This window comes from Borostomias antarcticus (genome assembly GCF_949987555.1).
Source record: "Borostomias antarcticus genome assembly, chromosome: 7".
NCBI classification, from domain to species: Eukaryota; Metazoa; Chordata; class Actinopteri; order Stomiiformes; family Stomiidae; genus Borostomias; species Borostomias antarcticus.
The window spans coordinates 6,470,536-6,496,300 of NC_140240.1; the positions used below are offsets into that span (position 1 = coordinate 6,470,536).

General features: G+C 43.5%; 1 protein-coding gene across 1 annotated transcript in view; it reads right to left on the reverse strand.

Moving 5' to 3' along the window:
• Nucleotides 1-1,472: 1,472 nt before the first annotated feature.
• cntn3b (contactin 3b) overlaps nt 1,473-25,765 on the reverse strand; it is a gene marked incomplete at its 3' end in the record, with an annotated part of 32,616 nt that continues 8,323 nt past the window's right edge. The window contains exons 3-22 of the mRNA XM_084440492.1: nt 25,340-25,515; nt 22,393-22,488; nt 19,504-19,707; nt 18,948-19,050; nt 18,401-18,585; nt 15,158-15,294; nt 14,547-14,676; nt 13,840-13,990; nt 12,941-13,068; nt 12,028-12,203; nt 9,963-10,080; nt 8,041-8,199; nt 7,773-7,922; nt 7,233-7,303; nt 6,579-6,813; nt 6,084-6,193; nt 2,620-2,806; nt 2,341-2,453; nt 2,093-2,258; nt 1,473-1,564 (exon numbers count right to left, since the gene is read on the reverse strand). Of these exons, the coding sequence (XP_084296618.1) occupies nt 1,473-1,564; nt 2,093-2,258; nt 2,341-2,453; nt 2,620-2,806; nt 6,084-6,193; nt 6,579-6,813; nt 7,233-7,303; nt 7,773-7,922; nt 8,041-8,199; nt 9,963-10,080; nt 12,028-12,203; nt 12,941-13,068; nt 13,840-13,990; nt 14,547-14,676; nt 15,158-15,294; nt 18,401-18,585; nt 18,948-19,050; nt 19,504-19,707; nt 22,393-22,488; nt 25,340-25,515 (2,887 nt within the window). The remainder of the gene's footprint in view (nt 1,565-2,092; nt 2,259-2,340; nt 2,454-2,619; nt 2,807-6,083; nt 6,194-6,578; nt 6,814-7,232; nt 7,304-7,772; nt 7,923-8,040; nt 8,200-9,962; nt 10,081-12,027; nt 12,204-12,940; nt 13,069-13,839; nt 13,991-14,546; nt 14,677-15,157; nt 15,295-18,400; nt 18,586-18,947; nt 19,051-19,503; nt 19,708-22,392; nt 22,489-25,339; nt 25,516-25,765) is intronic.

Consider the following 25,765-nt stretch of genomic DNA (forward strand, 5'->3'; position numbering starts at 1 on the left):
TACTTAAACCAGTCTCTGTTTTTCTAAAGCTTTCAACCCTTTTTGTGCCAGGTGTGCCTGTATTTCTATTAATGTTTAATCAACAAACCCTTTCCATTAACCTCCTCTGCATTTTGCCACTTCACTTACCTACTTTCAGTCTTTTCATAATTCCTTTTCAAAACTGCTTCAAAATTGACAGGGCTGCATTTGGAATCAATTTGGAAAACTGTACCCTTTCAATGAAGGCACTAGTAAATGTCCTGTACTGAAACACGTACAGCACACTATCTGGGCATTGTTCCGCGTTCCGACTGTTCTGCTGAATTCATAGAGTCATATGATAAGCAGATCTAGAACAGAGGTCATCTAAATGTAGAGAAAGATACACACGGGATTTGCTTGACACAGTAACGCCACATTATTCTATTCTCAGGAAACATTTGGCTGTGCTCAGAATGCTGAGTGTGATATGCATTAATTATTCAGGAGCATGTGATAGAGAACAAAATGCCGTGTCCCCTCGGCGTGCTGTAGAGAAGGTCTACAGCTCTAGTGCCAGCAGCTCGTCATACTTGTACTGTAGGTATACTACCTATTCCACTACGCAGAGAAGGATAGGTTAGAGGCACAGGGGTTCTATCCACCGTCCAGCCCTGGTCCCTTAGAAGCAACTAGTCAAAACACAAAGCATGCAATGGCAGATTTTTTGCTGTAATTAGAAAATAACTTCAAGTCACTTTAACAATTCAAATGGACTGTGGTAAAATACAATCTGGTACCAAAGCAAATGCAGAGTTGGGTTAGGGTATCTCTCCACTCATTTTTATTCAGTTAAGGGCAAACAGTTTCACCCTCTTATTTAAGACAATCTGCTATTTGACAAAGGCAGACCTTGACTCATAAAACCCCAAACCAATTTTTTGAACAGTTGGCCATCAACAATTTGTAAAACAATTTCTTACCTCAGCGATGTCAGATGGATAAATGATTGTTAAGGGGATCAGATTGCTAATAATTGTTCAGAGGATCAGAAATCAGCCACTGTATAGACAAAATAAATATGATGTTAATTATTTGTCAACTACTTTGGTATGTATAATGTACTTAAGGCATTAGTATCTTTCAATAATCAGTGTCAACCACACATACAGTATAACATGTAGACATCAGTTCTTCCAAATGGAAGTATATCTGGTGGAAAAAGGTTAACTGGTTCTAAAGCATGACGGCACTTATGACAAAAGAGAAAATACTGTAAAACATCATGCACACAAATTCATGTCTTGGCCTGATCGTCACTTAAACCAATCGTGGCCCCTTGGTACACTTCTGTCCAGTCCTGTCCAGTCAAGTCCAGTCCAGACCAGTCCTGCCACTGAGGGTTGGGTGCGATGCCATTCCAGTGGAGGGTGAACAGGAGCAGGGGGGAGGAGTGCGAGAGGAAACGGGAGGGGAGGGGGGATGGCCGGTAGGAGCTCTCTGATAGGCCATCACCAGGAGGAGCTGAGAAGAGCGCTGATGAGGACTGCAGAGAGATACGGCGGGCTGAGAGGAAATACTCCCGAGCCCCGTGCTCCCATGCCTGAAACCACAACCAGCAGAGCAGCTCTTCAAAAGAGGAAAATCCCCCTTTTGCATTTATGTAGCGGTCCTCTTGATTTTCTGACAAGTCATCATAAATCAAAGGGCAACTGTGAATTACAAAGCTCTTTCCATATCTACATTATTAATGCCTTTCAACAGGAGGGACCATTAAAGCATACTGAGAAGATAAGGCTTGTATCACATCAGAGAGCATCTCTTTAGAGAGGGGAGATTTTGCACAGCAGAGGGGGGGGGTGGACATTGAACTATTTCATATGCCACCGCGCTGTGCAGCCAGTCAACAGGCCACAATAAGCCAATGGCAGAGATGGTTGGCGCTGCACGTGCATTTCTAAAAAAAGGTTGCATTCCTTACACCCAAAAGAAGTCTATTACACATGGTTGGAAAGGGACGCAACGAGGCCAAAGCAAATGTGCTTCTCGGATGATTGAACAATCACTTAGGCTTTATTAATGGACACAGGAAGAGGAAATTGAGATAGAGAGAATTGAACGGCGAACATACTTAATCTGTGGATGTGGATGGGTTCGCTGCCCACGCCTTCCCCTCCTTCACTCAGGGCCTTGATCTGGATGAGATAGTTGTCACTGGCAGATATGGTCAACTCCATAGTGGTTTTGTTGGTGAGGATCGTGTTTACGTCATTGTACCGATGCCTTCTCAACAACACCTATGGACAACAGAGCGGTACAAACATGAAATGAGTAGCGCTGCTGCATTTGTATAAAGAGTCCCAGTGCCATAGGACATACCAGATATCCGATGACCTCTGATTCTGTCTCCAGAGCTATGACCGGGTCCCAGTGCAGGGTGAGAAGGGTTCCAGTCATGGTCCACTCCACGTTTAGAGGAGGCTGTCCTGGAGCTGAGAGAGAGAGAAAGAGAGAGAGAGAGAGAGAGAGAGAGAGAGAAAGACCCAGAGGGGGGAGAGAGAGTTCTCCCAATTGTGTTATAATGATTGATGCTTAGATGCAGTGTAGATAGATCGTTGAACAACCCTCACCAGCCCCACCCCTTTGTGATGCACTCACGTGTTTTTTTGGTAGTGGCATTGAAGGGCGGACACTGGGGTCCCGACCCGGCTGTGTTGAAAGCAGCGACAGCCAGGTAGTACTGTGTATTGGCTCTCAGCCCCGTGACGTTGACCACCGTGTAGTTTCCAGATATCCTCACTTTGCCCACTGTGTCAGGTTTAGTGTCATCCTCCCAGTACATCACCTGGTTATCAGAGACAAAAACCTGCATGCTTCAGATGCCAGGATTCGAAGCAAAGGCACTAGTAAAACACAGTTACATTCAGAGAGCACAGACCTCCGCCCATGAATGCATTCCGTGGCTCTGTGCGTGCGCACATGCGTGCAAACAGGACAGGGCTGAGTTTCCCAGAGGCATCGTAGCGCTACGTTCATCGTAAGCTATGGCGTTCATCATAGCGCTACGATGAACGTAGCGCTACGATGCCTCTGGGAAACTCAGCCCAGGACGTTTAGTATTTCTGCATTTGTTAGGTCGAGAGCTTTATGCCAGTCAACCTCGTGTCTCTGCAGTGTTTCCCCTAGGAGTTTTTGTGGGGTGGTACACCCCCAAAACTACTAGTGTTGTCGCGGGTGGGCATGTCACGGATACTGATTTTCCATGGCAACGGGGATGCTGGCAGAGTTGTTGCCACTCCGCTCCATGTGTACATATATTAATATTAGTGGTGGGCATAGATTAATTTTTTTGATCTAGATTAATCTCACTGCAATCCTGGAGTTAATCTAGATTAATCTAGATTAAAATGGCTCATTTGAATTCTGCCGAAGGTATTCAAAATGTGTGCGCTACCTAAATAATGACCAAAAGTAAGCCCTTGAGAACGGGCTTTAGGTGGTTTAGCGTTTAGGTGGTAGGCTACCTGAGACTCGAGGAACTCCTACAGTAAACTAATTCCGCTTTGCACAAGGTGCACACAGCCTTGGTTTTGTCGAGGTTTCCATTGGGAAGCTTCTTGAAAACAAATTTGCCCTGGAGCAAACCCGGCTTCACAGCGTCCTCCATGTCAGCTGACATTTGATGTGGTAATTAATTTCACACATGTGCGGACCAGGTTCAGTCTTGTTCTTGCCCCCTACAGCGTAATTCGGCCAGGTATACATCCGCGCTAAAATATAAAAGTGAAAGTCATAGCTTGCTCACTATGTTGACCCAGCTCCCAGACCCAACTTTGAGAATAGATATAACGGCGATATTTTTTTTTATCGCGCGATAATAGTCTGGCGTTAACGCAGCACGTTAACGCCGATAACGGCCCAGCACTAATTAATATAGTTATTTAATGTAATTATATTGTGTTGATCGAGTCTACTCGTTGCTGCTACACTATAAAGTGATTAGCTAGATGACTAGCTAGGTTAAGTCGGGAAGTTTTGCTATCCAGCTACGTTTTCTTGAACTAGTGCTAATTGTGATAACAGCCAGGTGCATCTTTTGAAGTCAGTGCAGCTCCGGTCCTAAGAAGTGGTGTGCCTGTTGCAGCTCCGACAGTGGATTCCTTGATATTTACTACCCACAGAATTACTGCCCTGTCTATAGTCATCCTGCAGCTGACCTTGACATTACTGCTACCAGCCATGCACATCCCAGCTGCTACTCTGCTGAGTAGCCTACGGCATAGGCAAGTGCTGGCAAACTACTACTACTGCGGTGCCACTACAACCACTTCTGCTGCTGTTACTATCGAAGCTAAGTTATAGTTTAAAGAAGCTATGTTTACCTAAATAAGGCTAAAATTAAGCTGGGTTGTCTATCTATCTATCTATCTATCTATCTATCTATCTATCTATCTATCTATCTATCTATCTATCTATCTATCTATCTATCTATCTATCTATCTATCTATCTAATTTTATTTAATCTAATCTCATCTATCATTTTTACCCGGCCGGAGTTCCCCGAGAAAATGCTGGAGGAGTTTGCCCTCAAATTATTATCTGGGGAATGGAGGTGAATGGTGGGAATGGAGGTGAATGGTGGGAATGGAGGTGAATGGTGTTGTGGTCGCAGCCGGTGGGGGCGCTTCAGTGCACTCATTCAAAGTTTTGTTTTCATTTGTGGATCTGCCCTGTGAATCAGATCCATTCCAAAATTGGGTTCTTCCTTGGCCCATGCTGCATTGTAATCCACTGAATTTCATGAAAATGGGTGCAGTAATTTTTCCGTAATCCTGTTTACTATCAAACAAACTAACTAACAGAACCACCCACCCACACCCACGACGGAAAACATTACTCTCCACCCGGGGCGGAGGTACAGTAACTGCATCATAGTGGTAAATTGTATTCTCTCTAAGACAAGATACAGTGCTTAATGGCTTTCCTCCAGGGAATTCACTTCAAATTAAGACGGCAGGTGAAAGGATATTTGATGAAGTAAATTAAAATATCCAATGTTAGCTTTGGGCCATATTCAATATCCATGTCTCTCATATTAAGTGGAATAAGAGTTAAGTCAATAAATAATTAGAGAGAGAGTATGATGATAGAACCCTGCCCTTGGGATATGGTTTCCTGTACTACACTAGGTTATCTGAAATTTGTGCTCAACCAAGACAGTTTCACAACATTGTACACAGCACAGTAAAGTATAGGCTATGTTGAAGAGTTCTTGTAAGAATACATTCTTTTTAAATAATCACATAATTTAGGAACTACCCGTGTCTTGTTTAGGCAGCTAATGACACTATGTACAGTAACTCGACTAATGTATATTTTGTCTCAAATGACCTAAATACTGTAGAACCAACATCTACTGTAACTGGTCTCCCATTCTGGTCTCCCATTCTAACTGGTCTCCCAATGAGCATCCACTGGCTAAATGTACTCCTGTTTGGTAACATCACATGAAAGCGCTATTCTGCTAGACAATATAATCAGCGCCATGGCAACCAGAGTGTTTTGTGTGAAGGGAATGAGGTGACAGAGATTGAAAGAGCTCTGAGGGAGAGTGGCATTGCTCTCTCTGAATCCCTAAGAGGATGGAAGGTTTCCTCTGGCTGCTTCAGGAGCTGCAGCAGTGTCAAGGCCATTCTGCCATTTTGAATGTAGGTATAGGCAAGGAATAGTAGTCATATTATGAGATATAAATACATATAAAGTGTTAATACCTTCATTCACTTTCCATTAACTATGTAAATAGTAACACCTGCGGTTATAACACTGAAGTTATACTATATGCACTGTTATGTAATTACCAGTGTATGGTATATCATATATATATATATATAAGGGTAACTTAATATTTATAATGTGTAACTACATTGTTGTTACTACAGATATGTTGCTATAGGTGCATAGTAATTAATGTCAACACAAGGTAAAATGTTGCCATGATCAGTAATATTTTTGTTACAACATTTGAAGTTTAAAGAAAACAACTAATGTACCACTGCCAACACAGACATGACATCAGAGGCTATGTGTGTGTAATTTGGCCTATGCAGTGAATCATACTGTACCTCATATCCAAGCACTCTTTCAGGAGCAGCAGGCAAAGCTTCCCAGCTCACTTCAATTTGTGCTGCAGACACACTTATGGCCCAGACCCTCTTAGGGGCCACACTGGGGACTGCAGAAAGAGAGCTCTGGGTGAGAATTCTACAGGCTCATCTAACACCATCACAGAGACTAATAGGAATCACAGGGAGTCCCAGAATAGACATGTAGTCTGTTCACAGGAGAGCCATTGCCTCTGCTGGCTTTTAATGGGATCTGTGACTGACATAAGGGAAGCATATCTGCACGGCAGATTCAATTAACACAATACATCCCTGGCAGCACTGGGAAGATGTCTGCTAGGATTTCCCGTAATCCACCGCCGCAACAACTAATATTGAGTTGACGTGCTCAGCTTAAAGGGGGTGAAAAGTGTCTGAACCAACTTATTTCATCATTACTATTCAGGGTTATTTCTCTGAGTGGAAACATTAGGGCTCTGCCTGCGCTGCCTTTACCTTCCTCCGCTGAGAAGACCGTGGCGATGGAACTGAAGGGCCCCTCCCCGCGGTTGTTGTACGCCCCCACCTTCACATCGAACGGGGAGAAGGGCGGGATAGTGTCGTTCCGGAAGACGTAGCGGGTAACGCCAGGCGTGGAGATAACCGCTCGCGTCCAGGTGACGGCCCCCAGCAGCCGAAAGGCAATGATGTAACCGAAGCCCTCTCCATTCTGCATTTCCTCAGACACGGGCTGGGAGCGAAACACAAAACTATAGTGATATTAAAACGCATACAGACAAAGACACAGACACCCCCCACCCCCCCGCTTCTCTCCTCCAGCAACAGCCAGCCCGAGGGTCTTCAACATAGGCTGCCATGATTAGACGCAGCAGTCCTCATTGCATGAAAACACACCAAGTGTACCGAGGAGCCAATTCTTATCTTATCTGTTTTCTCTGCTTCGGGGACATAGGTGTAGAGGAAGTATGTCCCAGAAGCAGTGCTCTGTTTCCCTTTGCAGACTTCCATTTCGGAAAGAAAAATGGTATTCCAAGGACTGCCCAGGGGGCTTTCATGTAGATCATAAAATTGCTCCGTTCAACTTTGCACAATTAAGCCAAACCATTACCCGGCTATGCAGAGAACAATCAAACCTGACAGATGACTTACCTCCCATGTTATCACTAATTCCGATTTTGTGCCACCTCCGCCTCCAACATCTGTGGGAGCCGTATCCGGCACTGGGAGGCAAAGCCCAGAGGAGAGCAATTATAACACAGTTAACAGAGCTGAACTGCAGTAATATACAGTATGGCTGGTCCTTTATGACCCAGCTTTTAAATGCACTTCGACTACTGTTTTCTATTTCACAGCCGACAAAGTCCCCTCCTTATGGCACTAAAAAACATATTTTGCAGTATACTGTCCTGAGAACTGCCAAATGTCACAACAGACCAAGGCAGTTATGCTACTGTACCTCTAGCTGAGAAGCGGTACTGTAGCACAGGTTTGGGGATCATTCATGTGCATCCTCATATGTGTATATACCACTACCAAAGTTAAATAGTCCATCACATTTAATCAGTCAAATCAGCATAAGGTTCATGTACTGTAGCTTTTAATGTCAGGTGTCAGGGTTCTGTCTGAAGTGCACATGCTTGTTTTAGTTTGTGCGTGTTAGGGAGATCCGGGAAGAGAAGAAACACTCACTAGTATCCTCAGTCCTGGTGTTGGCTGAGGCAGGGCTGGGCTCACCCATGCCAACACTATTCCTGGCCACCACTCTGAACTCGTACTCCACCCAGGCGTTCAGACCCACCACCGTGGCGGTCAGCGTGTTGCCCTTTACCACCTCAGGCACTGGGGGATGAAGGTCAGACAGTTCACGACTGGAATCACTCACACTGATGGAAACGTGTGGGGAAAACAGCTGATAACAAAACCCCCAATACATCACAATGTGTTCAAATGTGTTCACCCGTGTCGGCAGCCTGCCAGCCCACAGTGAAGGGGGTCCTGGCCTGGATGATGTAGCCGGTGATAGGGCTGCCGTTGTCCCTGCCGGGGCTCCAGGAGAGCTGGGCCGTGCTGTCTGTGATCTCCTCCACCGCTACCGTCTCCGGGGGACCAGGGGGACCTGACTCAATCAGACATTAAACTTAGTGCTATACCCTCCATATCCCCCCCCCTCCACCACAGCCCCTCCCCAGACTCCCTCCCGTGCTGCACCCCTGTACTGCTGGCACTGCTTCAGAGCCCATCAAGGCCGTCCCACTGCCTCTAATTAAGGCCTGTGTCCTTGTTCTGGCCGCCAGGGGCGTTTCTAAGGTTCAAAGACATCAGGGGCTTAGCCCGAAAGGGGGTGAGTAGAGTGCAAGGCGCTGCAAATTGTTTCTTATAACAAAATAGGCAACGTTAACTAGCCAACTAGCTATAAACAGCTAGATAATAACTATCTCTGCACCTAACTAGCAGCTTATCCCCAGAAATCTTTAGATTTTCACCTGATAATGCACCATTTGCAAGTCAGAGGAAAATGAATACAGTGTAAGATGTGAGACACAAACAACGTTAACAGTACCTAACCAACTAACATTAGACCTCTAAATATGGTTCTGGCTGGGCATATGTCCATTCACTTGAGGCGGTAAACAGTCGGGTTACGTTTTCAAATGTAGTTTTACGTGATATCATACTGTATGTAAAGAGGCGCCTTGGATACTTGTCGTAAATGGTGTGCCTTGTGACAAAAACGTTTGAGGACTGAGCTAGCTAGCTAGGTAGAGAGCTTCCTTCACCAACCTGAGCTTGTAACGTTATTGTAACGTCAGTGGCACTCTCACGTCCTGACTCCTACTCTTCCTCCACCTCCACCTCGCATGCGCTTGATCGTTTCCTAAATCCTTTTTCTTTTTGAAGATATGCTACTTCTTATTTCCATCTTGCCAAGCTACCACCAACAATGACAAGTCAAGCCCTCTAACCATTGCAACCGTCTCTTTCTCTCTCAACTGCCGACTGCTCTCACAAAATGTGCACATGCCAAATAGTGAGAAGCAGTCCTCTTGAATGACACACACAGAGCACCCAAAATGTACACTACTTGCGTATTATTATTTTTGAGGGCTTTAATACATGATTGGAATGACAGATGAATATAATAGTCTTAGATTATTTGTTTGTATTTCTTTTGTACAAAAAATCTGTATGCCCATCCCTAACAACGCCAATGCTGACCATACATGAACTCTTCTCCATGTGTGATATGTAAGGCTGCAGAGTGATTAGGAGCATGGGATCACTGGCACCGGACAGAGACATTGGAGGGGACAATTTATAAGCATGTGCGGACAGTGCAAATGTGTGTGTGTGTGTGTGTGTGAGCGTGCCTGCATGCACGTGTGAGAGAGAGTGAGAAAGAGAGAAAGCTAGACAGACTTACTGTGTACAGTATGCCATAGCCCAGTGCCATATTGATGTTGTTGTTGCTGATTTCTTCACTGTTCCATTATTCAAAGGTTTCTATGGTATTTTGCCGATGTGTAAATTAGCCAATTAAAGCCTATTTTCTGTGATAAACATTGCTTTTCCAAAACACCTGGGGAAGCTATATAATTACAGTGGTGTGTGCATGAATACCAACATAGCTCACCAGAGCTAAGCAATTATGATGAGCTACAGTATGGTACACCTATGAGCCGATAGAACCATTGGTTCTCAAGGCCACTTACAGTACTTACATGGTACACCAAACACAAATATCAACTGTCTGGGTACCAGTCACAAATGCACCCATGTCTACAGTACATGCAGTGTGTATTTGTGTGTATTTCCACATTCAGCAAAGCAGATGGTTTGAGTCCACTCCAGCAGTGGACCCTTGACAGTTGGTTCTCTTACCTTTCACAACCAAAATGGCTGAGGCGGACAGACTCTCCACGTCAGTGTCGACAACACAGACGTACTTTCCTCCATGGTTCAGCTGGATGTTGCGAATCATCAGGTCCCCCGCTATGTTCTGACAGGGCAAAACAGTGAATGAAAATAAGCAGCCTAATCGCTGTTTTATTCTCTCTGAGCAGGGGAGCCTGCATGTGACTGTAGGTTGAATGACGAGGTAAGTTTGTTCCTCAGGCCAAATGGTTTTGTGACACACAAAATCAGCAGGCAAGTCAGCTGCGCTAAAAAACAAACAACACTGGCTCTCCTTCAGGCACAGCGTTCCCGCCTCTCCAACCGCACACAGGGACAATTAAACAAGCATACTCTAATTGGCAAGATGATCCTAATTATTCCATAATTACATACGCCTGGATGAGAGATGAGAAAGCTTAATAATAACAAGAACCCATCTTATTCTTATTAAAACACTTCAATGTCACGGGGGGAAACTAAAGATGATAAAAAGCGAAAAACCAAAGAGGAGCAAGATATGAATTCTAAGATGCAGGATGAATTCAAAGTTGTGATTGAGTGCATGTACACTAAAGGAGGGAGTACTGTATATTATGGAGAACTAACACAGCAACACTTGCCTGTCTAATGGGACTCTTAATTAAAAAAAACACCTCACAAAGGATGTTAGCCTCCAGGACTGTAAATTAAAGTAAAGACTTAAAAATACAGCGTGTGCTTATCCAGAGATGATCCCCCTGAAGATTAGCGAGGTTAGACACACCCGAGTCACGGCAGATTTCATCAACTCACTGGGCAGTGATGTGGCTCGGCTCTGCTGCGCTTGGACATGAACGCCTGGGGAGGCGGACTTCTCCGAGGCAACGGCAGAGCAGAGCGGTGCCACTTCTGTGTGGCCAGAGACTTGTGGCCGAGGGCTGCGCTCTACCTCTGCCTCTTCTCCTCCCTGCCTCTGCTCTGACAACATACATGGACAGCACATGTCTGCTTCACTCACATGTCAGCAGCTGCCAGCTGCCCAACCGACCGGAGAGCCAAGGGTTAAAGCCTGGCCTTGGCAGACAGGGAGTGAGGAGGCAGACCTGCTCTAATTATGTTAATTAATTCATCAGAAGCTGGTGAGCGAGGAGCTGGGGCTGGTAATCTCTCTTGCTGGGGAAACAGAATCTGTGAAAACCGCATCTCATTATGTGCGTGTCCACATGTCAATGTCATTTGTAATTGCCATTTGTATCCATGCAGGAGTGAACTTAGCATGACCAGTAGTACATGGTGGGGAATTGCTACTCTGCTATCGACGTCAGCTAACAGGGGATTCATATCATACAGGCCTTAATGAACGTGATGAATGAAACCATAAAACACTGAACAATGATTCTTTTTGGCATTGACAATTGTAAAACAAATGAATTTGATCTCCATCGAAAGGCAAATATACTCAACAAGTAGTGGTCTCATAATTATTTCAAGGCCTAAGGATATCAAAAGAAGATTATTACCTTTGCCAGGCTTGCCCATGGTTAACACCAGAAAACTCATTAGGAAATTATTTCCAGGCACAAGATTCATAAATAGGTATGTAAATTCAATTACGGCAGAGACAGATAACAAAATAGTCTCTCTTGAGGTGGACAAATTAGAAGTTGGCAGGCAGAAAAGTTAAAAAGATTTTTAATTAACAAGGCCCTGTTTCCTCATTAAGACAGGTGGTATTGGAACGATCTTCTGAGGAAATAATACGGCTTTTCACCTCCACAATAACACACCACCTTTCAAATAGTCTGTCCAATATAGGGAGACACATGATTGATATCCGGGGATGTGACCAACAGATGATATATTATATACTGTAATTGAAGTTTAATACAATCTATAGTGCAAGTATTCAACTACAGTATTAGGGTGCTGGTAAGATAAGAGCATAATATGGAACACTTGTGCTCAGTGTGATAAGAGTAAATTGCATTTGTTCCACAAAGTCAAACACATCGTGACCCAATTAATCCTAGAATAGCCTCACAGTGGTTGTTTAATGTTCTTGATGACTCACCCCTCCCACTCTCTCAAAATGATCCCCGTCCCTGTGGAAGTCGATGAGCTGCCCGTTGAAGGCCCAGGAGAACGAGACATCCAGGGCTGCATCGCAGGCAATCTGGCACGGTAGCACGATGCTCTCGCCAACAATGATCTCCATGTTGGTGGGCCTCAGGGTGATTCTAGTAGGCTCTGCCGAGACAACCATACCAACAGATATGCATCTTAATATCTCTGCATGGGAACAATGAACACCCTAACACCTCTAGCCTCAAACGTCACAGTTGTGGCTGGATCATGCAATCATAATTGTAAAACGCAAAGATCCCACTGGGTTAATCTTGCTTTCAATCAGCTCTAAGCTCAAACTGTTCCTTCCTTGCAACTTATTCAACAACATTTCTGGTTGACACTTCTTATTGTCACGGTCAATATGGGGGAATATTTTTGAAATAGGATTATGCTAGCGGAATGCATTCCCAATGGTGACTGCAGCAAATTGGATGCAGTGGCGTATGGGATCCCTGTGAGAGAAAGGTCAAGATAATTAAATTCAAGTACATTAAAAAAGTGTTCAGCTATTGGCGCATGGTGAAAACAGTGAATGAGAAAAACTATAGATGCACACTATAGATGCACACTAAAATACATGAGAAGCACTGTCCATGTGCTCATACAGTACATGTACTGTAGCATCGATAAATACCTTCATATCGTAACCATGCATTCAGTAGCTGCTTAATCACGTGAAGAGTAACTGATTCAAAAAGCTTTCATTCGGAAAAAAAATAAATTATATATATATATATATTTAAATCTACACCCATAAACAGACAGGACACAACTTATAACTGAAGAAAACCAAAACAGTACAAGGTATTCATGATGTGAGAGGCTTGAGACAACTGGAGTTTATCTTAATACCACACCTGTGATAAGAAGCCTTCCAGTGGTGCTTGCGGTCCCAAACTGATTCTTGGCGATGCACGTGTAACTGCCTGCATCTCTCCTGGATACATTGGCAATCTTCAGCGTTCCGTTGGGAAGCAGACTAATCCTGAGGGATGAGGAGGAGCTATTCAGAGGTTTTCATTGTAGGTAGAGTCTACTGTCAGAGCACTGTGGGAATCCAGTCCAGGAAGAACAATGTGTTGTTGCCTGAGGCTCAGCAAAATGGTTCACAATTTTGGAATTCTTGACTTTAAGGTAATCAAATCTCTTATTTGATTATTTAACAACTCAACCAATATGGAGCATAATCAAATTGCACATTGGAGACCATGATATCTCAAATATTGCGTTGATATTGATTGTTGACAGCAATCAGAGTATGAACCATATTGCACTTCCTTTTTAAATTATGTTCTCCACATCCTTTTAGAGTTGTCTTAGGTGAATGTGGACCAGTATCTTTCAATATGATATTAGATGCTATGAGTATTCCAAGACAAGACAAAGACATTACCACATACTGACAATATACTGCATCCTCAATTCCCCAGGAAACCAGAGTTCATTAGTCATTCCACACGTTATCCAAGAGCCTCTTCCACATCGCACTATTTTATTTGGATATAACCAACCACCCTCATGACTCATGCACAGGCCTTTATTTGTGCACGAGGCTGCATACTGCGAGCCAACCATATGTAAATGTTCTGGTTGCTGTTTTTCTATCATTCTTTTCATTAGCCTTTCTTTCTATGCACCCACACAGCTGCCAAATATGCTATTCAAACAATCTCACATGCACTGAATATGAATGAAATCCCCCTTCCCTACCCCCCTCCCCCCAAAAAAATCCTATCAGGTTTCTTTATCATCCTACCTCTCAGTTCTCTGTAGTATCTCATTGCCTTTCCTCCACAGGCTAATTGCTGGGGGTGAGGCTTGGGGCTTGCACTCCAGGGTGACTTCACTGCCTGAGCGAGCTTTCAGCAGGGCCCTCAGCGGGTTCTTAGAGAAACTTGGAGCTGAAGCTGAGAGAGACGCAGGGGTAAGAAACACACAACTTGAACTCTTCCCACATCAACGGTGCTGCCCCAAGAATGAATCCCGCCTCACCTCTGGATAAAGAGGCACTCACTCTGTATGACAAAGCAAGAAGGGCTCTAGCAATGAAGCCGTCTTCATCCTAGACACACATGTCTATACACTGGACTCTGTCATCATCACAATTTGTCAGCCATCATTTGAGCCCTCAGTGGCATTACATATCAGAACAGAATTTAATTTTTCATTGAGTCAGTAAGATAGAGGTCATCAAAGCTCTGTGGATAAATCGATATGCCATCTACATGAGAAAGCTCTCTGATGCCACTGTGCGATGGGTTTGTAGTATCAAAATCAATAGGATGAAATGATTGAAAGTAAAATGAGACACTCCATCAGATTCATATTTTCTCCACCGGAGCCAGAGTGGCATCAAAATGAGGCTGCGGAGTGATTGCTGAAAAGGGCAATGACAGGTTGGTAGCTCTATCTTTTAAAAGGATGATCAAACGCGTATGAAAGCCGAGAGGAAGGCAATCTTACCTAACACCATTAGCTCAGCACTGGAATAAATAACACCATGTTTGTTTTCAGCCACACACTGATACATCCCGGCGTCTGACAGGTTTAAAGCTGATATGGAGAGAGCTCCGTTTTCGATCTGGACCCGGCCCTGTGGATGAGAAACAGATCTGAATAGGAATGCTAGACTAGTCTACCGGCTCGAACGCAATTACTTTTACAGCGTGACGGGATGAGCTGGAGAGCCCTGTGACAAGATATGCATGCTCAGATTGGGATTGGGACAGGCCGAGGGGGCAGGGGTAAAAGAAATGCTGACCTACAGCTTCACTTCACTCAAGAAAAAAAAGCAATGCTGGCAATACCCACAGCACACTAATAAGCAATTTATTTCCCATGGCCACCCAGTTGGAAAAGCAACTAAGACAGGTCTGTTTTTTTTTCTGCTGATGTCTTAGTCAGAGTGAATTTTAACCCCATCAGCTGTTCAGCGGGCCTGGATACATCGTGGGGATATTGATTTGATCTGTAGGTGGGATCCGTCTCTCAGTTCACATTCATCACTATGTTCTGAACCCGGCTGACCCTCATCTGATGGTCTAGGAGGCTCATGGCCTTGCAAGTCGCCTTACCTCTGCACCGAGATTCTCTCCATTCTTCAGCCAGCTGAAGGAGGGCTTGGGCTTTCCATTGGCTTTACATTCCCAGAAGAGGTTCTCCTCAATGGACAGGGCCGTGTTAATCATTGTTTGTAGCCAGTGGGGTTTTGCTGTGCCAAGAGGGACAATGAAGTTGACAAATGTGTACAGTATGGAGTTCCTACAGTAGATTGACATCTTAGCTGAACTCTATTGCTTCTTCGAATAGGTAACACTTTATAATAACTGCACACTATAAATAATTTATCAAGTATTCATAATTTATAAGGTGTTAGTCATTCATTATTACAAAATTAGTAAGAAATTTGTTAACACATTTATAAAGGTTTTATTCTTCATTAATAAGCTAATGTAAAATCTGTTTATTCACTGTTTTTTAATACTTTATAAACAATGTATTTACCATCTGTAAATTACATATATTAGTTACAAACAAGTTTTCCATGAGTTGTTAATGGTTCATCAGGTTGTTTATAATGTGGAAGTTAATGATTCACAAACTATTTATTAGTACTTGATGCATGCATGTATCCATGTAATGAATTAGACATGCTCAAATGGTTAGTAAGTGGGTTAATAGATGCTTTATAAACAATTTATAATACTGTCATTCATGATGAATTCAAGTAGTTATAAAACATTTACTAAGCTGTTAAATGGTAAATTAATGGTAAATGGACTGCACTCATATAGCGCTTACATTAGCGGCACTCAAAGCGCTTTACAATGGCCTCTCATTCACCCATTCACACACACATTCACACACCAATGGTGGTAGCTGCCATGCAAGGCGCTAACCTGCTCATTGGGAGCAATTTGGGGTTAGGTGTCATGCTCAAGGACATGTGGACAGTCAGAGCTGGGATTTGAACCACTGACACTTCGATCATTGAACGACCCGCACTGCCAACTGAGCTACAGCCACCCCAGGCTGTTGGTAAAGTATTATTTGGGAGTTAATTTAAAGTGTAAACTATCTATACTTTACACAGCATTTACTAATGAGATATTAAGGCTGGCAATGCAATTGCGATCGATTTCAACTAGTCTGCAGTATATCTTTTTATTTATTGCACGGGTGGTTTTGAACCCTGGTCTACTGCAGTGCAAACACCTTAACCCACTTGTGCATTGTGCTGTCTAATTCGTTACATGGATAAATGCATGCATAAAGTACTTATACATAGTTTGTCAATCATTAACTTCCACGTTATAAACAACCTGATGAACCATTAACAACTCATGAAAAACTTGTTTGTAATTGATATGATGCGTAATTTAATGGTAAATACATTGTTTATAAAGCATGGAAAAACAGTGAATAAACACACTTTACATTAGCTTATTAATGAAGAATAAAACCTTAATAAATGTATTAACAAATTGCTTACTAATGTGTAATAATGAATGAATAACGCTTAAATGATGAATTAATTATTTACTAATACTTAAAGCAATACATTGCGATATTTGGACCTTTACAAACATGTCTGGTGCTAATTCTCCTATTAGATTTACTAAAAGTAAGCTGAATCCTGAAGACTGTCCAAACAGTCTACTCAGAAAGATACATTGACATTTATTACCTTTTAAAACTTGCGCCCCCGGGACGCAGCATTCAGTCGAAGTGCATGCGCAACGTTGTGCTCAAACAACACAGTAGTAGCTTACTATTCCAGCGTCTATGGATATCATGCATGGATGTATTAATAGAACATGCAATGCTATCATGGCGGAGGTGAGAAAACCGAAGCGAAACATCACAGAGTAAGCAAGAAAAAGAAAAAGACATCTGACAGTACGACAGCACTTACTCGCAGAGCCTGTGGGGGCGCAGTTCCGAGAAAACAGGGGAAAACGCTATGTATTGCTTTAAATGCTTTATAGCAGGGGTGCCCACACATTTTTGGCTTGTGAGCTACTTTAAAATGACAGGCTCATCAAGATCTACCACCACGCCCCCCGGAACCCCGCCCTTCTGCCACTTGTCACTTAACATTGGCAACATTTTAATTCACGTGTCATTAAAGTCATATCTTATCTTTAAAAGAATCCCATTGCTGAAAACCCATCAAAAAATAACATACAACTGAAATAACAACATGTGTCTACTCTTTCAAAATTAAAGAATGTATTTATTAATCAAGCTACGAATTACTTCACACTGGAAGTGAAACGTTGTATACTGTATATACAGTGTCTTTAGCCTACTTAAATGGCCCAATCACACAGCACAATACACTCTGCTGGTTTGCACTGAATGGATCAGTCAGGGTTGCTTTCGTCACAGGCTCAAAACTCATCTCTTCAAGAAGTACTACAACAATCCTCCCTCCTAAGCACTTATTGTATTGCATTGTATTGCACTGTACTTTAGATTGCTATTCTTGCACTTTGCCTTCAGCACTAGATTATTATATGCTCTTAGTCACTTGTTTTAGAAGGAAGATGCACTTGTGAGTTCTGGCAAGTAGAAGTACATTGGCTTTTCCTACATTAAATGCAATTATTGTTAGTCAGATAAAAGCATCTGCTAAATGACTGTAACGTAATGTAATGTTGCATAATCCTGACTTTTTTCTAATTTATGGTTGATTTTGCAAGGCTACTATCAGCTATCAGCTACAATGCTGTACAAGCCTAAAGTTGGAGGAAAAGGTTGCTGCTTTGGACAACAAGAGAGGACAAAGTTGCTCATTTGGACAACAAGAGAGGTGACGTGACTGCTTGCCTCCGCACACGCAACTTCAACACGTGTCATCAAGTCGCCTTTTTTATGACTTTTCGTTGGAATGGCTCGAGATCTATCAGCATAACCTCTGCGACCTACTGGTCGATCGCGATTGACGTATTGTGAACCCCTGCTTTATAGTGTGCACTTCTTATGAAGTGTTACCAAATATGCTCTTCTTATCAGCATGACAAAATTTCAAAGGAAAATTGAGTTTGAAAAACAGACTGGCAATAAGATGTTAGCATGTGCCTCTGAAATAATACCCTTGATTTTGCTTTTACAGCCTGATTTAATATTCCATAACTTCACACAATTATTATGCTAATGATTCACTGTACATGTAAAATAGCCAGGTATTCTGGCAGGCCAGAACCAGTATTTTGACTGCAAGCCTCCACTTACAAATGCGGATATCTAAGAAGCACATCGACTCATAAGTCTCTCTGGATTCCCTCCAGTGTAATTTGAAATGGATCACTTACCATGGAAGGAGATGCGTCCGCGTGCAGCATTCTTGCCTCGGCTGTTCTCTGCTACGCACTCGTATGTTCCTGTGTCTTCCTGCTGGAAACTGGGGACTTCAAGGACAGCGTTGGAGTTCTTCATCTTGACTTTACTGGGAAAAGGAACTCCACTGGTTCTCCTCCAGCTTATTTCTGGGACAGGGCTGCAATATGAGGAGAAAAATAACCCTAGAATGACAACGACTGAGGGGAAAAAATTGGATTACCTATACAGAGCCAGCCACTACTGCAAGGCAAAACCATACAGACTACAGTTACATAAAACAAAACTGAATATCATATATTTTCTGCTTTCTTGGGAAATACATACAGTACTATGATTTTGCTGTCAGTAGCCCCATGTGAATTAGTGATAAAACTTACAGTATGCAGACATTTCTATGGAGGACACTGCCAGTATTCCAGTACAGCAGGTGTCGCATCCTCCCTCATAGAAAATTCCTTCTAACATGTATGCCAACGCACGCATGGATCGAACGTGGGCATGTAAACGCTCTTGACTTACTTTCCCAGAGCGAAGCATTCCAGTTTCACGACTGAGCCCTTCGCAGCTGGAACCGTGTCAGGGAAATGAACTTCTATTTTGGGTTCATATTCACCCATCGCTCCTAGAGAAGGGAGACGATACGCAAAAATGCATTGTTGCATCAATGATTAATGACACACATTCTCTACGCCCTGTACGAAAGACAAAACAGTAACACAGACCCAGAAACACAAAGGTCCTTTTGTGTATGGAACACAAATGATCGCTCAAAGGTTGGTGAGAGAGTGAAAAGTGAAAAAGGTATGGAAAAGATGCAAAGAGAACACATGGGAGAAGGAATGGAGGGTTATGGATTTATCGCCTGCAGTGATTCCACTTCCATGCTAAAGACATTTACAGAATTGCCTGTATTGTATGTGCAGAAATATGGAAAAATATCACATTTTTAGATTTGTATGAACGACCTTGGACATTGCTCTCTGTTTTATAATGACTCGATAACTCAATTTTCTTGATTTGGTGTCCCATTTGAATCATGGTGATTGATCAGTGTCTGTGTAGAGCGAGACCTCACCATCGTTCCTCAGGACCAGGGGCGTTGGAGAACTGAGGACCTTTCCTTTGGTGATGCTGTTGTTGACCACACATGTGTAGTTGCCCACATCGGAAGGCTCCACCTTCGCTATGTAAAGACTTCCTGTCTCCTGAGACACAAATCGACGGCTGTCTTGCTGGACAAAGTATGGATATTCATTGAAGATCCATGCAAATGTCAGCTCTGGAAGAGAAAGGAATATGTGACAGGGATGACGCAGTATACATGACTACAGTAGCATGCACAGTGTCACACACTGTAGGCTCTTTGCATAAGTAATAGAAGCATGTCATTTATTTTCCTTATTTTCAGCTACCCTCCAGAAGGGTACCAAGACAAAGCAAATGTAACAGCTATTGATCAACAAGAAAAGGGTGCCGAACGGAAAGGGAGCGAAAGAAAATGAATTACAGCGCCTCACACACACACGCCCTGTCCCCCCCTGAGGGACAGCAGACACGGACGGCTTCCTCCGGGCCTCACTGATGCGTGCCACACTCCTCCTCTGCCAAAGAACCTCACTAAAGAACACACAGTGGACCGCCATGAAGCATTACCGTGTCATCCGCAGAAAACATCACAGATTCACAGGAGTGAGGTGCCGCACTAGCACTGGGTGGGGGTGGGGGGTTGAGGTGGTTGAGGTGGGCGCGGGGCTACGAGGTGTATGCAACAACAGTCACTAATCTTCTGTCCCCCATGGGAGAAGCAGGCCTGGCAACCTTGGCTGGGAGCACATCTTGGCAGAGTGTTCACTGATGCTGAAACCAATTGTTTCTGATGTAGCGAGCAGGACCAGGGATCCCCGAGTCTGAGCTATCTGGCCGTAATGAGCAGTGATAGCATTTGTCAAGCAAATGCAAGTTGAGAGGAGAGTGGAAATACAGTGTAACATTGTCTTTTATGATGGAACACAATTTTATGTAACTGCACACAGTTACAAACAGGCCTTGGCAGAGTCACAAAATAGGACTTGTCTCATAATTGAGCCTTTGAGAACAAACAAATATGTATGATAGAATACAGAAGCAATGAAATCACTTCAGCCAGCAACCATATTTTGCTTGTGGCCACGACTATGTAGCCTAAGTGATACATGATATGCCATTAGAAAAAGAATGTCCCAGCATTTATTTAAGGCCGCTCAGGCAGAATGAAAACCTGTAGGGAAGTCTTACAGTTGGTAGATAGCTAATGAAGGTTATCAGCATAGCTATTCATACGTCTGAATTTAACGATAGCTGTTCTTGTTCACTGGTTGAGGAGACCAAACTGTTCTGGTGCAGCAACAATGAGCCCATCATGAGCTCACTTCAGAGTGGAATATTGTCCCATTGTGTTTTGCACTTGGTACTCTGGACAATTACTACAGTGTGCCAGATGTACGCACTGTGCAGAGTAAGAATGGGCATAGAATTAACCAAGGACGCCCGGGACATGTCCCAACCAATATTCAGAGACTGATGAATTGTCCCTTACAATAATGTGGTAAACAAATGCTCAGCAGATCTCCTTCTCTACTAGTCACGCCTCCCGAGCCCAATATCACGAATAGGATTGGCTTGCCATTTCTTGCTAACGAGTGAGAGGCTGGCTGTAGTATCTGGTTGAATTTGGTTGCGTGGATACAAAGCTCAGAGCCTCCGTCAACACTATAGTTCTGTGCACATAAATATGGGAAAATCGCGTCTCGTATTAATTCAGTATTAAAAGTGCATTTTATTTTTCAATACCGAACAATCCCGTATTAATTGACTTGCCTACCATTGATTTGAGCCATGACGAGGGTCACTCGTCCACTGAATTGCATAAGCTTAGTAAACAAATAAGACTTGTAATGTTTAGGTAAGTAAGGTTTTTTGAACCCTATCAGCTGTTATCAATTTGTATGCAGCAAGTGCACATGTGGGACAAACACAAGATCATCAGTTCAGGATGTTAAAGAACCAGCCATCAGGATAATCAGATCTGACTGTAGTTCAAATGTATGTTTCTTTTCTTTTGTATCTTTTTAATTGTATATATCGTGCCAAAAAAAAAAAGCTTCAGCTTGCACGCTATGCATGCTCACATTAAATGTCCCTACCAAAGCTCAAATAAAAAAAACGCCCTTGAGAGTAAGCTATTCAATGTGTCGGAAGGTCACCTATTCTGTAACAGTCTTTCAATGTTTTCTGATTCTCTAGCTTGTTACCCCACACCAGGAAATTAAGCTTGAAATACTGGGTGGTTTCAGCTAAATGTAGCATGTGGGTTCATTCTTCATGTCCTGAATCTTCCTAGCATGCGGATGGATGCAAGTTCTGGAACGTTTTCTTGTTTGGTCCAATTCTCCAGTAAATTACTTCCAAATTCCTCTGAATTCCACATTCTAATTATTTGGGATAAGTTGATATTGATTTCCTATTCCAGGTTTTAAAAGCACTTAGGCTAGATAGAAATGTATTGTCTAAAGATTAAGTTAGTTAAGACTGCAATTTAAGGAACATGTTTCCATTTGCCTCCAAATTTGGCTCTAATTCAGAGGAAGTGTTTCATATGAAAAACAAATAGGCCTGGAGGTCTGCCGGGTTTTGCTATCTGTATTACTCGAGTTAGAGAATGATTGCTATGAGCAATACTATCAACAAATAGATATCAAAAACCAGTATGGTTACAAAGAACAAGTACTTTTGAGAGTACATCTCTCATGTGGATATTGATATATTAAGTATCAGGGGCTTTAACGATTAGAGTATATTTAACTAGTAGAGTATATTTTAAGTGGCCTTAAAAGGCCCAATTCCACATTGCAGATGTACATTTCTGTATGGTTACTGTACTAGCCTACCCATCTTCTTGGGCAATATTAACAGGATTCAAACTTACCTCCAGAATGCATTGGTGGTCCACATAGAAGGACCACTCCCTGGCCTTCACGCACATTGACAGCAGTCCTTGTTTGGGTCTTGAAGTTGTCTAGGTCTGATAAATACAAAGATTGTGTGTTACTACAACTAAAGGCAATACAAAAACATGATCTTTCCTGCAGTACATGCAACTGAAGCGATCCAATGTCTTTCCTGTTTCGTACACTGCCCCATGGCGTGTAAAGTATCACCAAACCTGTGCTGCAGCACGGCTTAAAGACTATTTTTCAACTGAAGATCTACAATAGAACACTGATTGCCTTAGGACATATCCTAAAAGCCCTCCATTGGTTTCAAAAGCATGGCTCTGGGGCACTGCATGTATTTCACGGCCTTCACTACATGATAGATCCCTTGCAACACACAATTGTGATAGCAGGAGATTAACTTACAACGTGATGAAATGAGGGGAAGAAAACAAATTTGGAGGGCCCGATCAAACACAGAGTGCATGACAAATAACAGTTCTCTTTGCCTGTGGCAATAACCAGCATCGCTATTAAACGTGGTGTAATCTCACACTTAAAAGCATTCACTTCCCCGTCGATATACCCAGAACCGTTCATCCCCGCAAATGAATGGGGAACGCTGGCGTGCAGAGCCTGAACTTGGGATGACAAACAGCCCGTGGCTCTGAGTGATGGGGAGGAACGGCGCTAGCCCCCACGCACACTCTGTCTGCACCCTCCAGCTAGCAGCCTGCAGTCGGGCTCTGAACACAAAGCAAAGAAAGTCAGCGTGACCGCTAAGAGAAATCAGCAGACGGGGAGGATTGTAGAAGGGTAGTGGGACAGAGTGTTGAGAAGATGAATGGACAGGCCTCTGATGGCCGCAGTGATATTCAGCACAGCCAACTCATTGCAGGGTACAGAGAAGGCCACAGGATGAGTCAGCGGCTCACTAGAGCCATTGTACACAGCTGCTGCAGCTCGCCCTCCTGGAGACTCGGGTCAGGAGTACTGGAGGGGTGGACTGAGACACAGGTCAGCACAGCGACATCACCAACAATGACTGATCATGATGATTAAGGTTTTTATGTTTGTTTATTTTTTTGTTTGTTTGTTTTTGATCAACTGATCAACTGACATGAAATGGTTCAGGATATAATTATGATAATAGTCACTTTGGGAAAATATAGAGAGCTGAGGCATGCCCCCCCCCCTCCACACACACACACACGCACACACACACAGAAGCACAGTGGAGGATATAGCTACAGCGAGGCTGAGAGCTAAGGGTGCATTCATACGGCAGAATTTGCACGCTGCTAAAAAAGTGAGGTGCACCGCATTGTCCCTGGCAGACGCTATTCACTGCCAAGCGACAGAACACAACAATCATAGGGCGCTTCCTACGCGCTCCACGGAAAAGTTGAAATATTTTAAACTTTTCGGCGCTGATAAAACGCGAGACGCCTTGCTTCAGCAGAGCAGCGCGCCGAAAGGCTCCGAGCCCGCTGCTCCATAGACAACAATGAAAAGCAACGTGGAAATGCTTTGACAGAATGTGCCATGTGAATGCAGCCTAATGCTGCAGCACACTAGTCAGACTCCGCTGCAGAAGCAGGGCTTTCACTGGGACAATGGCTCCTCTCCACACACACTAACTCTGACAGACAAAGGTGAAACCAAAAGAAACATATGGGACTACCATACCTTGACTTGCTCAGCTAACCAAATTAATTCTCACTAACACGTGTATGCTACCATACATGAATACCACAGGAAACTACAAATACTATATGATATTATTTGAAAAATAAAATTAAGCTAACAAGGTAGCCTACTCCTTGTCCCAATACGGCCACAATGTGTTTTTATTTGTTTATATGCAGTCGTTAGTGTCGATAAACACAGCCCAAAAATATAGTGACGTAACCAAACTGAGACTGAAATTCTGGAGCCAGGAGAGAAGAGATGCTTGACATTCTTGTCTTACGTCAGGGTCTCATTACAGTATACTGTAAAACATATAGAGTATGCAGTCATCCCTGTCTCTGAGACCTCTCTGTATTTCGCTGTACACTAAATATAAGGCAGCTCTGCTCTGCAGCCGGTCACTGTAGGCTGAGATTCATTATCAGCCTATAAGGATAATGGCAGTCCATCTCCTAAGAGGAAGTGAAAGGCTTTCTATCCCTGGGACATAATCAATAGCTAGAGACGGTCTGATCAGGGGAGGGGGGGGGGGGGGGGGGGAGTGAGAGAGAGAGAGAGAGAGAGAGAGAGAGAGAGAGAGAGAGGTGTCTCTACTGTCAGCTCTCTGAGGTAGAGTCCCTTGCCAAAGCTTCTCTCACTCTTTCTCTGTCTCTCTCTAAAGCAGATAGGCAGACTGTCGTTGTATTCATCATTGTCTGAGTGCCCTTGCCAAAGCCCCCCCCCCCCCCCTCTCTCTCTCTCTCTCTCTCTAGCTCTCTCTCTCTCTCTCTCTCTCTTAAATAGACAGGCCTGTCGTTGTCTTATCTGTCTGCAGTGCTGCACGCGCCACCATAAAATGTCTGGGTCTGTAATACAAAGTTTTACCGCCTCTTAAGCTTTATTTGTGTTGGTGTGCTTGTATGTGTAGATCTCAGAGGATGGCGCTAGCGCAGCTTGGCAGACTATAAGTCAATACCTAGCTGTGCACAGACGCTGTCAAAGCTGGAACCACAAACACTAATGAGAATCAATGGAGTTCAGAGGCAGTCAGAAGCTGCCTTACCCACTGTGGTTGTTGCATCTGACATTTCATTCAATTGCCATTCCCCTCTCCGAAAATCTATTTCAGACATTCCAAACAAGATATTGGACAGCTAACGACATAGAGGCCAGAGTCGCCGTGGGCACACGCGGTGCGTACTTATGGAGCAGCATGATGGGTTAGGCAGTACACGTCGTACGGTAGGTAGGGTTACTCTGATTGCTTACATGCAAACTGCAGGCTGGCTCTGCGGCTGAGGATGGTCCCGATGGTGTTGAAGGCAGTGCACTGGTATATCCCCGTGTCTTGGTCCCTGTCCAGACTGCTAATGATCAGGTCGCCGCCAGACATGTGACGCCGGTAGTCACTCCCCAGATCAATGAGTGTTCCGTTTAGCGACCATCTGGAAAGACGCAAACACAATCAAGCTGCCAGGCCTCGGGAGACACCAGCAAACGTTTTATCACTGGGATTGATTTGATTGGTCCACCTACGTTAGTCTGAAAACATCAAGATAAATAGTAAATGTTGAACAAGACAAGAGTAACATCATCATCAAGGGGAAATATAAAGAAATCAAAGAGATATTAAATAGTCTACTACACAGCCAGCCATGGATAAGAAATGACAATACCAGACAGAAATCAATGTTA